The following is a 12,207-nucleotide window of genomic DNA, read 5'->3' as shown; positions in this document are numbered from 1 at the left end:
CGAAAAGCAGATGGATGGAGGCCCCTAGTCCTGGTGGGTGGTGGAAAAAGCAGAGTTTTAGGACCCCAGGGTCCTGGTACTGCAGGGAGGGGAACCTAAAAGCTGGAGAGCAGAAAGGCAAGGAGGACTCTGAGGCAGGGAAGTGATAAGGCCTGGCCCTGGCCTGGAGGTGACAGTGGAGGACCCCACCAAGTGCTGGGAGAGGGGAGAAAGAGCAGTGGAAGAGGGAGGTGTGGGGCACTGCGGGGACACCAGTGCTGCACCATGGATGATGAAGATTCCTGGCTGGCACTCACCTGTGCTAAGGGGCTCCCTGTGCTGGGGGAGGATCCTGCTGGAAAAGGAAGGGTCTGTCTGAGGTAGGAGGGCAGGATCAGGGTCAGCCTGGCACTAGTGGATGGGGGGCACTAGGACCCTGCAGCAGCAGGCAATGCTGGGAGCTGGCGGAGCGGAGCGGGCTGGGGCTGGGCTGCTCACTGTTGCTACCACAGAGACTGAGCCGGAGGGGCTCTGGGCAAGAAAAAGAAATAAATGCCCGGGCCAGTGAGTGCAGGGCATGGGCCCAACCTCTGCTGCTGGCACCAGGCCCCCCACTAGTCCCCTGGGCTGCCCTGCACCCCCCCCCCCCACGGTGTCTCCCTGAAGCATGGAGCCCATGGTGATTGCCCCAGTCTACCCTATGGATGCGACAGCTCTGGCTCTGGGACTTATTTTGGGGAAGTTCTAGGACCTGTGTTATACAGGAGGTCAGTCTAGATCACAATGGTCTCTTTTGGCCTTGGAATCTATGAATCATAGTTCTTAATGTTCTTCCCCTTCAAATGTTTAATGTCTGTCTCAATACTGCACTGCCATCACATGCTGCAACTGGTTAAGGAAGTACTATGTACAGAGAAGAAGATGGGCTCAGTGTAGCTGACAAGGTGAATTAATACCAGTGGGAGCTGCAGAACAACGGTTCTGTTCCCAACAAACTACTTTCTTTTTCTTCCCTACAAATTACAGCTGGGATCACTGGATTTAGATCTGCAAGGAACTGGGAGGGTGCAGAGGGCTAGGGGAGCAGAAGAGGACTGGATTGCATTTTCCCCTCTCCCAAGCATAATATGAGAATTCTACATTCAGTCTGCCAGTCAGTCAGATTCTGCAATTCTGTTTCCATGAATATGGAAGGTGAAAGACCCTCCAATGCATCAGTTAACATCCCATTAATGAACTACTTGGCTCTTTTCATCTATAGAACTCAAAGCACATTACAAAGGAAAGTAACTTCAGAGATGTGGGCAAAGAGGCACTGTTCCTTCCATGGCACCATAATTCATTCTTGAAAGTAAACACCTTTTTGCTTTTGAGCCTGCACAAACTGAAGATGGGGCTTAAAAGGGGAAGCAGAGCACCACAAAAAAGCAGGCAATAGAAGGGAGCAGACCTCTACCCTGAGCTCTGGCCAAGTACTGCCCAGGATCTCTTGTGGCCTGAAACCTGGAAAAACAGACCTGACATGACCTACAAAGGAGAATTTTAGGGAGCATTACTAATAAGAAATCAAATAGCTGTATAACTATGTATCTCCTCCCACATAATGAGAATTCTACATGTTATTTACTTCTATTTAGACCATAATAATTTATTGACTCTCAGTATCAATAATTAAGGGGAAGAGTTTGTCAATATGTAAAATGAAGGGTCAACAAATCTTAAGTGCCCTGCATGGTGTCAAGTATCAGAGGGGTAGCCGTGTTAGTCTGGATCTGTAAAAGCAGCAAAGAATCCTGTGGCACCTTATAGACTAACAGACGTTTTGCAGCATGAGCTTTCAAGTGGGTATTCACCCACGAAAGCTCATGCTGCAAAACGTCTGTTAAGTTATAGATGCCCATTACAAATCTTAAGTGACCTCCAAATTAGCCATCCACAAAGTGTATATACAACTTACAGGACATATATTTAAAAAACAAACAAAAACCTAAGCATTTTAACAGACACTATAATTGTGGAGGAACTCTCTAAAGCTGTGCATAAGGGCTAGTCTACACTGGCAACGCTAAAGCGCTGCCGCGGCAGTGCTTTAACGTGATTTGTGTGGTTGCAGCACAGTGCTGGGAGAGAGCACTCTTCCAGCGCTCTTAAAAAAACCACCTCCATGAGGGGCGTAGCTCCCAGCGCTAGTGCACTGTTTACACTGGCGCTTTATTGTGCTGAAACTTGCTGCGCTCAGGGGGTGTTTTTTCACACCCCTGAGCCAGAAAGTTGCAGCGCTGTAAATTGCCAGTGTAGACAAGCCCTAAGATTCCAATCCAACTCTATTGTAGTTGATGGGACTATGATACTTTAAGGGAAGTTAGACTGGCTCTGGGAGCAACAGAAATTAGTGGCAAAAGATACAGATGAGAGCATCAGAGAAGCAGAAGTCATATGAAGAGAAAAAAAAATACTGTAATATGACATTTGGAAATGGACTTTGTTGGTGAAGAAGTGCTACCCGCATGGGCTCCTCCACCTGAGGAGCACAGAGTAGTAAGAGTGGGTGTCCTGGTCTGCCCTGTGAAGGAACTGCTGCTGAAATCTTTCCTTACCTCTCAAAATGCTTCTGCTACAGATGGTGTTACCCAGGATTCTTTCAACCCAAAGCTCTTGATAACTTTTACTCTGTGAGGTGGTGTCAGGAAATAAATTAGGGGAGACATGGTCGTCCGAACGATAGATGGCTGGCACAAACAGGACAACATAAAAAGCTAAAGTTTACTTAGTCTCAAGCACTTACACATGTCCGTAACAGGTTAGTAAAACACCCCCAACCCCTGATAATTACCAAAGCTGAGTGTGGCTCTCGAGTGGCACAGTGGCAGCCCGTCTGCCGATGGGGAACACAAGATGCATCCGGAGGGAGAGAGAGTCCAACTACCTCAAACTTTCCCCCCTTATTTATACATTAGTAATACAATGACATGTCACTTAAAGAAAACTTGTTAAGCAAGCTGTTTCAACGGTCAAGCAAGAGGTTTCCTTCTGATTATTGATTAACCAGGTGTGGTTTTTTCCCAGAGTTTGCAGCCTTGAGGCCCCTAAAATGCATGTATCAGCAACTTCAACAATTCTTATCAAGAAGGATGCTGCCCTTTCTGTGGCACCCAAAACCCCCTCCTCTCCTGCTTTGGTTAAGCTAAGCCTGCTGCATGGCCACTTTACAACCTGCTGACTTGGATGCTTTTAGCAATAAGCAATAGTGGTTTCAGGCATCTTATTGGTTTCCCAAAATCTCCCCGTACTATGGGAGCTGCAGACCTCCACAAGTAAGCTGTGTGATGGCAATTTTGTGAGCTTAGGGCATCTCATTGTTGTGCTATGAGGCTGGACTAAAATAAATCTCAAATTCAAGATCACCCATGGTAACTGGGCCAGATGCCAACTGTGTGTGTCTTTTCAGAATGAGGGGAAAGAATACCATCATAGAAGGAAAGGAAGCTGAGGCTAATCTGGACAATGGCTACATCAGTCATACATTCTAATTCAGGAGAAACAGTGTGATTTTCAGCATGCTGGCTGTCATTTGTATAGTTCCTCTAAATCTATGCTAGGGTTTATTTTATACTGGAACCCACTGCAGTGGTATCTGAGCTCCACCCACAGTTGCTGTAACATGGTTCCTAGTGGGTCTCAGAGCTAGGGTGACCAGATGTTTTATGGAACTTTTTTTTATATAGTTCCAAACTATTACCCCCCACCCCATCCCCTTTTTTTCACAGTTGCTAACTGGTCACCCTACTCAGAGCAGATGTCTGCACTGCAAATGTAAGCCCAAGGTTAGCTGAACTTGAGTTAACAGACACTGTGTTTAAGTTAAGGCTTAAGTGTCTACACTCATTTGTTACCCCAGGCTAGGAACTGTTGAACCCTGGGTCCCAACCTAGGGATCCAACATCTATACCAGGGCTCAGCAACCTCTGGCATGCGGCTCGCCAGGGTGAGCACCCTGGCGGGTCAAGTCAGTTTGTTTACCTGCCACGTCGGCAGGTTTGGCTGACCGTGGCGCCCACTGGAAGTCAGCCAGAGGAAGTCAGCCCGTGGGATAAATTTGGTAGAATCCTAGAGTACAATTCTAGTGGAGCTGCATCTACACTGCCTGTGAAACAACAGAGCTTGAAGCCTGAGTCCTGGCTTGACTCAGGTGTGGATGCTCCATTCCTGTGGGACCAAGGACCTGAGCCCTAGGTTAGCACGGATGGAAAGGGGGTAGACTGCAGTGTAGACACAGGCAGAGCCTTCAGCTCCTTGCCCCACTCTGGGGGTTCTGTTACGGCCTCACGACTGTTTTGCTTTCGAAGTTACTGTTTCTCAGGCCATGTGCTTCAGGAGACCCCCGGCTCTGCCCCTACTCTGCCCCTGCTGTTTGGGGCACGTAGGCTGACCAGGTGTCTGGATTTTATAGGGACAGTCCCAATATTTGGGCCTTTTTCTTCTATATGAGCCTATTACCCCCGCCCCGATTTTTCACCTATCTGGTTACTCTCCGCAGACGCTGCCTCCCGCCGGGCCTGGCCCCAGGGAGATACAACTTCCCCCCCGAGCGGCTGGGCGGACGCTCCCACCCACCCGGGGGGCGGCGCTTCAGCCTCGCGCACGGCGAGGAGACCGTTGGTGGCTGACGAGGACCGCGCTCACCGCCCGCCGCCTCTTCCCTCCCCTCCCCTGCGAGCTGAGGCTTTTCCTGCCGCCAGAGGGCGCCCCGCTCGCGCCTGGTGGCGGGGATGCCGCGGGGCCATGGAGCTGGACGAGGCCTTCGGCTCCGTGGGGCAGTTCGGCCGGAGCCAGAAGCGCCTCACCGCCTTCCTGGTGCTGCTGCAGGTGGGAGGGGGCGGCGGCTGCTCAGCCCGGCCTGCGCCGGTCGTGGGCGGTGACCTGCCCTCATTCGCTGCGCGGGGGGAGAGGCGAGCCAGGGTGCCACGGGGCGGGGAGGCAGCGAGCGATTTCCTGGGGCATGAGAGCGACGGTGGCAGCTGCCCTGAGGACGCGCATGGGCGGGGGGGAGGGGAGAGGGCGCTGGAGCCTCTTTTCTGAGCGCCAGCAAACGTGTCCGTCCGCGCCGCTGGCGGTGCGTGTTTTAAACCCCGCGTGAGCCCAGTGCGGGGGGTGTCAGACTGGAGCCTGAGTGGCTGCGCTGCGTCCTCTGCCAGCGAGAGCCGGTCCCCGCGGAGACCTAGGCGCGAGTGGATTAGCTCAGCCTGGCTGGCAGGGGAGGGGAGGGACTTCCCTCTCGCAGCCGCGGGGTTGGGTTTCTTTCTGGGTTCCTGGCACGGAACTCTGCTGGCCTCGCTTTATAACCTCCTGGAATAACCACCAGACAGAAGCGCTCTCTGGCTCTCACCTAATTAACGTAGAGTCCAGCCTATCTGAGTAGCGTTTCCAAAATAAATCACGTGGCTAGGTGTTAAATGAAATTTCTTTCAGAATAGTTTTACATCGTTAGGCAAGAAGGTTATTGAATATTAAACTAGGCTGTTCCCTGTTCATACGTGCCCTATAGTGCAAACCAGTCTTTGTCCTTTTAAGCGGATGTTGTCATTGGTTGTTTATCTTCTGAAGTTCCCTTGGACTTTGGAAGGCCAGGATGGAAGCATTTACATGTGTTATTTTAATATAAGGTGGAAGCCTGGATGTGCATGAGCCAGTATACAAATAATCTTTGGTAGTAAATTTTATATTTTAGCCTGTGAATATGTTGACATGCACTGTAGGTCAGGAGGTTGAGCCATAGTACTGCAAGTCAAGAACTTCTGTGTTCTCTTCTTGTATCTGTCAGTGACCTGCTGTATGATCTTGGGCAAGTCCCTTAAGCTCTTTACATATCATTTTTCCCTATTGCAAAATTGGGATAGTACTTAAATATGCTGTAGGATTGTGGAGAATAATTGCTACATTTTTCTGTAGCTGAAGTTTACAATTGGCCTTTCAAGATTAACTCCAGGAAGATTTCCTTGTAGCTACAGTGTAACAAAAAAGCATGGATGGTGTTGGAAAAGCTGCTGATCTTTTATGGCTCCACTCACATGAGATAGATGAAGGTGTTGAAGTTTCTTATTTCTAAATCTTTTGTTTTTAAAAAATCAAATGCAAAGAAAACAAACAAACCACCTGTGTCTTTTTGATCACAAAACCACTTGTTCTTCAGGATTTCTTCTGCAGTGATCTGAGATGGAGCTTCTAGATGGACCCTATGTTTGCTGCTCTTTGCATATTTCATTGTCAGAGATGTGGTGGGGTATTTGGGGGCATATGTAAACTTCTCACATCAAGAAAACACTATCATTTTTCTAGATTTCATCTAGAGCTAAGAGGTAGCGTCTTCCGTGGATTTAGATAGATGGTTTTTGGTTCTTCCAGTAGGAATGAGCCTCAAGGATGGAAGATTATTTAGGATAGGGGTGGCAAACTTTTTGGCCCGAGGGCCCCCTCCCTGCATGGCAGCTGCTGGAGCCAGTAAGCTGGGAGCTGCAGGTGTGGGGAGAGGCTGTGACAAACAGCTGGGAGATGCAGGGAAAGCCACTGTTTTGCTTTTGCCTCTCCCTGTGGAGCTAAAGTGGCAGCTCCAGCTGTTTGCCATTGATTTTCCATGTGGAGCTAATACCTGGGAGCTGCAGGGAGGGGTAGTTGAGGTAAGAGGGGCATGCCTGGGGGCTTATGAGTATGACTCCAGCTGTTGGGGAAACCTTTAAATTGTGCTCCCCGACTCTCAGGAGGCACTGGTTGTCTCTGGCAGAAGCCCTTAGCCTCACCACACTGCCACTTGTCCCCCTCCCCCAGTCTGTTAGGTGGAGAATGGGGGAGGGGGTTGGAGACGCATTTTAACTGTAAAAGAGATGCATGCAGCCGTTTGCCCACCCCCATCTAACCTCCATAGTGATCAGGTTCAGTCTCTGCAAGGAGAAAAGCTAGAGGTTTCTAACTCCATTGGTTTGCTGTACTGATTTGTTGCTGGAATTGATATTCCTTAGTGATGTTACTATATAAAATGTTAGTAACTCTTGGAAACAAACTTTAATTGAATTAAATTTTGGCCTTGGGTGCTAGATCAGCTAGAAGTCCCTAGTAAAGTACAGTAGTTTATAACCTCCTTTCTGTCTTCTTGCTACAAAGCAGCAAATAAGAAGTTTGAAGAATTTTGAAATTTGGGGGAGGGTTGCAAAATCAAAATGTTAATAGAAACCCACTGAAAATCTTAAATATGACATGACTGCTGTCCCTCCAAAATGCCCTTGCTTATGCGTTCCTGTCTAGGGACTCAAAGACAATACACTGAGCTGTTGTGCTTTTGAATTAGGAGAACCACTGTAGCTCAAGTTGTAAATATTAGTTCAATGAAGAGGTTAAAATATTTATGATAAGAGGGCAAAATATCATGTAAATTGTTTATCCTAAACAATTGTTTGTCTCTTCTTTTTAGGTATATGTGGCCTGTCAGTCTATGCTTATTGTATTAGTGGGGGCTGTGCCAGAGTATCATATTGACCAGGGAGAAATTCCTGCTAGCACAGAGGAGCTTGCCAGACATGTCCGATTTGCAGATAACTTCACATCTATAGCAACTGAGGCAAGTACTTTGTTCTGTGTCATTTCTTAATGATTCTTTTCTGTGTTTCTGGTTTATTTCTTGAGAAAGAGGGAGCTGCCACTCATGGCCACAAGGAGGTGCCAAGCGGTGAACTGATCCACTGTGCATCTCCTCACTAGAGATAGCAAACTTTGGACAACCGTGGGGTGGTAGGAAGTGGCCCAGGTAGGGCAGCCTTAAGGCACTCCTGGCTGTCAGACTTTTGATAACCCTCACCGAGTCCTGGGCTGGAGCCTGGTGTAGTGGGAGGGCCTGCCCCTGCCTCCCCCCAGCTCCCTCTGCATTTTGAAGAGCCTAAGTGCTGACCATTAGACAACGCTCCCACGAGTGAAGACCATCACAGTTTTATATTCAAGCTTCTAGAAGACTACGAAAAGCACTGAAGAATAGAATAAAACAAAGGAAGTCTATTTTAGAACATATGACTGATAAACTTTAACAAGTAGTCATCCTCTAATTCAAGCAGAACACTTTTCTTAGTTCTCTGTAAGGTGATAAGCAGATTTAACTGGGATTTGGTATCAGAATTTTTTTTCCTAGTTTTTAAAAATGTATATATATATTAAGTAATCTTTCTATATCGGTGATCTGCAAAACCACCACAGAGACTATGAACCTACATGTAAGAAATTCAGTAATGAGGTGGTATTTTAACAGAGTTTTTCCAGCAAATTAAAATGTGTTGTTATATATATATATATATAAAAGCAAAAGAAAAACATCATGTGGATGAGCAATAGGTAGTAATCTTTCTGGCAGAAATATTTAAAGATAAACACAATTCTCCAGTCTGGAATAATAAAGGACTCAAAATATTCTTAATATATTTAGAGATCTTTATTAATTCAACACTAATGCAGGGCTACCTTCAGGACTAAGAAACAGATTCTCAAAAATTTAAAAACATTAGATAAGCCTGACTGTTTTGGAATGCTACTGTATCTCTCACCATGGAATTTTAGGAGAATGTAGAAAACTTTAAAAGCATATCTATTTTTAGCATTATGATTAACTTTTTTTTGTAATTTTTAAATAAATTGCTTATTGAAATTTGTAATGTACCTGCAACTGACTACAGATGTTTCTGTAAGTATATGTTCCATCTGCCCTAACTTTTCCTTTCCCATCTTTTTTACAATATAATAATACAGTATAAAATAAATAAAACATACCAAATTTGAACTGAGAAATAACTTATGAAAAGGAAAAGATGATTGCTTGCATATCTGAACTTTACAGTCAAGTAATCCATGTTGAAAACTGAATGACTCTTCAACAGTTTTGAAGAAAATCCTTGAGATTGTTCAGACCACATAGTTTTGGTGGTTCCATGTGTACTGTATTACTATACACATAACAGCCTAATGCATAATTCTTTCAGATAATGGTTGGTAGGATGACACAGAATTAATTGTATTAGATTAAAAAAGCACCTGAAAGATCCCTTAAATGCAAAATCTATGTCAATACAATACAGGGTAGTTATTTAAGAGTACAGAAATCAGAAAATTGTAAAGGGTTGCAATAAGAACGATAGCTTTGTTCATTTGTATTTTGTATTCCAGTATGTGGTGGTATTTTAAATATCTTATTAGAAAATGCATTTCTAAAGTCACGGTGGTATCTTGGCATCACTACATACATTGAAAATTATGGACATGGTTCTTCTTGCCTGGTACTTTGCCTCCTCAGTATTTTGAGCCACATAAAAGTGTCTGGATATAGCTTGTTTTCTGTATGCTCACTTGCTGGAGTTATTTTATTGTTTGGCTATTAAGGGAATTTCTTCTGAAAGAGGTGAGCCTTGCATCACAATCAGAAGGCTGCAAGAGCTGGACTCACCTCGTGTGGTAATTGATTCCACTGCTGAGGTCTCTCCCTGTGAGAGACAGTGCCTTCAGGTGGCTTGTTCATGGCATTTTCAGGGCTTTGAAAACAAGATTTAGCAACCTGACTTATGCTAAGAACTATATTGACAGTCAGTTTGGAGCATGACAGTATATGTTCTTAGAGAGATGAGGTGGCTGAAGTTATATCTTGTATTGGAACAACTTCTGTTGATGAGAGAGATAAGCTTTTTTGAGCTTACACAGAGCTTTTCTTTAGGAAACTTCAGAGTATCTGTGAAGAGTTTGCTTCTGATGATGAGCCCTGCTGAGCCACTTCACCTTGAATTGTCCCTTGAAATATGTGTTAACTACATGTGCTAAACAATCTGTTCCATCTTGTATTTAGCTGTGACACTTGAGGTCAGGTCTATGCTTAAAATGCTGCAGTAGCGCAGCTGCAGTGCTTCATTGAAGATGCTACTACATTGAGGGGAGACCACCTCCCCTCTGTGTAGTAATCCACCTCCATGAGAGGCAGTAGCTATATTGATGGGAGAAGCCCTCCCATTAACATAGCATTGTCTACAACAGGTGTTAGTTTGGTAAAACTGCATTGCTCAGGGGTGTGGATGTAAAGCATCGGTGTGGGCAGCACTTCGTCAGCTGGAGATGTTCTCCCAGTAACAAAGCTACTGCCCCGCACTGGGGGTGGTTTTATTTTGTCACTGGGAGAGCTCTCTCCCAGCAACAAAGAGCGGCTACACTGCTTACCTTACAACGTCGTGGCTGCAGTGGTACTGCCGCATCATTGTAAGGTGTGCAGTGTAGACATAGCTTACGTTTCCCAGACCTTAAGAAGAGCTCTGCATAAGCCTGAAAGCTTTTCTCTCAACAGAAGTTCTTCCAATTAAAAAAAACCTCACCCACCTTGTCTCTCTAATATCCTGGGGCTGACATGACTCAACAACACTGCATACAGTATAAGATGTAAATCACCAAGTGGAAAACCTCACTTTATGTCATCAGTTTTAATCAACTTTTCCATTTGTACTTCAGTTATTTTCTAAAGAAAGGTGCACTCTCATTGGTTGATATAACATTAAAACATGCAGATTTACAACTATGTAGAGCCTTTATACTAGATTTGGTACATTTTTTTTGCTACGTAGAAGGGTACACTATAACTATATACATTTATTTAAGCAATTATATAGCTGAATATTTTTAGATTTTTGTTAATTGTACATTTTTAGTGTGCTAGAAAATGTTGAATGATATATACTAGATAATTAACATTTTGCTCATGATTTGTGCCAAGCTGCGTTAGGATAGTAAATGGAATTTAATTAAATACACAAAACAGCATATACAATTTTTATTTATTAAACAAAACAACCTTCAGTGTTTTGGATATGTAAACTTCAGTGTTTTTCCATGAGCTGGAAAGTAAGTTTCTATGGTGGGTGGAGTCATAAATATTCATAGTTGGAGAACTAACACAATCAGAGCTCAGGTAGGGAGAAGCTATAAAATAGGAGTATGAGACCACCCAGGTGGGCTAAATGAATGATCCTGATGAGATAGATGATGGTGTCTCTTGGAGTCAGAGGCTGGATCCCAACACCTGTGATGACTTAGCCAGTCTCTTGCCCTTGGGTCCCCCACAGGATCAAGACCTTAATACAGTACATAACCTCTTGTGCCATATTTATAAACTTTGACCTAAAAAATTGGATGTTTTCCCCCGATTCTTTCTTTATATAGAAAAGCAGCCTTTAACTCAAAGGTTTTGATAGAGGCTCATGGATTCAGCATATTTATTTTTATTTAAATGTTGTAAGAGATTAAAATGAAATCTGAATTTAATGTAAAATATGTTAAGGTCTAAACTTATTATAAACAGGTTCATTTAAAGAAAAGAAAAACTTATTTAAATAACAAAATATAAAAAATCTGTTTGTTTTTGTATTTTTTCAAAAAATCATCTATTTTTACCAACCCTGCTTTGTTTAGCATGTATGCTATGAGCCACAAGCAATCTGTAGTTTGAGCATCACATCAAGCTATAGCATGCTGCGGAAGTCTAGCTCTGAGGTGACAAACCAGGGATTTCTGTGAACAAGTCTGCCTTTGGGAAAAAGGAGCACAGTCTCCTGGGTAGTAGAAGGTGAAACATGATGTTTCTGGCTACTGCTGCTGTGTCCATGAGAAGTTAAATGTCCTGCATTTTCAGACTGTCCTGACATTCACTTGGAAGATACCATTAATGAAGAGTGAGGTTGCATTTCCTAGATATTCCTCCAAGTTTAGCCCTTTTTCTTCAGCAATACCTCTGTCTTATTTGAGTTGATATACTCTGTACTGTGTATTAAATATATTCTATAGTGTCGCTGAATTAAGATTGTTTTGTGGATCTACAACTTAGATTTTCCTGACTTTTCTGTATATAATAACTATATATGCTTTATCTTTTTTAAATGAAAGAAAATTAATTTGAAAAAAGAAATGAGGACATCTCTATTTACAAGACTTGCAGAACATGAGAAGAGACACAAGAGATTTCCCATCCTTCTTGTTGTACTCTGTCCCCATTTAAATAGGCATCAGTCTGATTTTGAAGATGACATTGTAATAAAATATGTGATGCTTAAGACACACATATGCATATGATTATTTGGAGCATTGTGTCTCATTGCATTGTTTAAAATCACAACTGAAAATTCATGTACAACACTGCACATGACACTTTGACATTTATAACTTCATTAT

The 12,207-nt window shown here is 44.0% G+C and overlaps 1 protein-coding gene across 9 annotated transcripts in view; it reads left to right on the top strand.

Moving 5' to 3' along the window:
- Positions 1–4,614: 4,614 nt before the first annotated feature.
- The window catches only part of LOC120369369 (solute carrier family 22 member 15-like), a 51,053-nt gene continuing 43,460 nt past the window's right edge, over positions 4,615–12,207 (top strand). For 6 of the 9 annotated variants that reach the window (XM_039482610.1, XM_039482613.1, XM_039482611.1 and 3 more), the window contains exons 1-2: positions 6,372–6,653; positions 7,442–7,588. In XM_039482610.1, coding sequence (XP_039338544.1) covers positions 6,387–6,653; positions 7,442–7,588 — 414 coding nt within the window. In that variant the 5' untranslated portion in view covers positions 6,372–6,386. Of the gene's footprint in view, positions 4,846–5,142; positions 5,687–5,730; positions 6,063–6,371; positions 6,654–7,441; positions 7,589–12,207 lie in introns of those variants that run through there. The other 3 variants (XM_039482612.1, XM_039482617.1, XM_039482616.1) reach the window with 3 other exon arrangements.

This window comes from Mauremys reevesii, linkage group 7 (genome assembly GCF_016161935.1).
Source record: "Mauremys reevesii isolate NIE-2019 linkage group 7, ASM1616193v1, whole genome shotgun sequence".
NCBI lineage: Eukaryota > Metazoa > Chordata > Testudines > Geoemydidae > Mauremys > Mauremys reevesii.
This window is presented reverse-complemented; position numbering and strand designations above follow the sequence as displayed.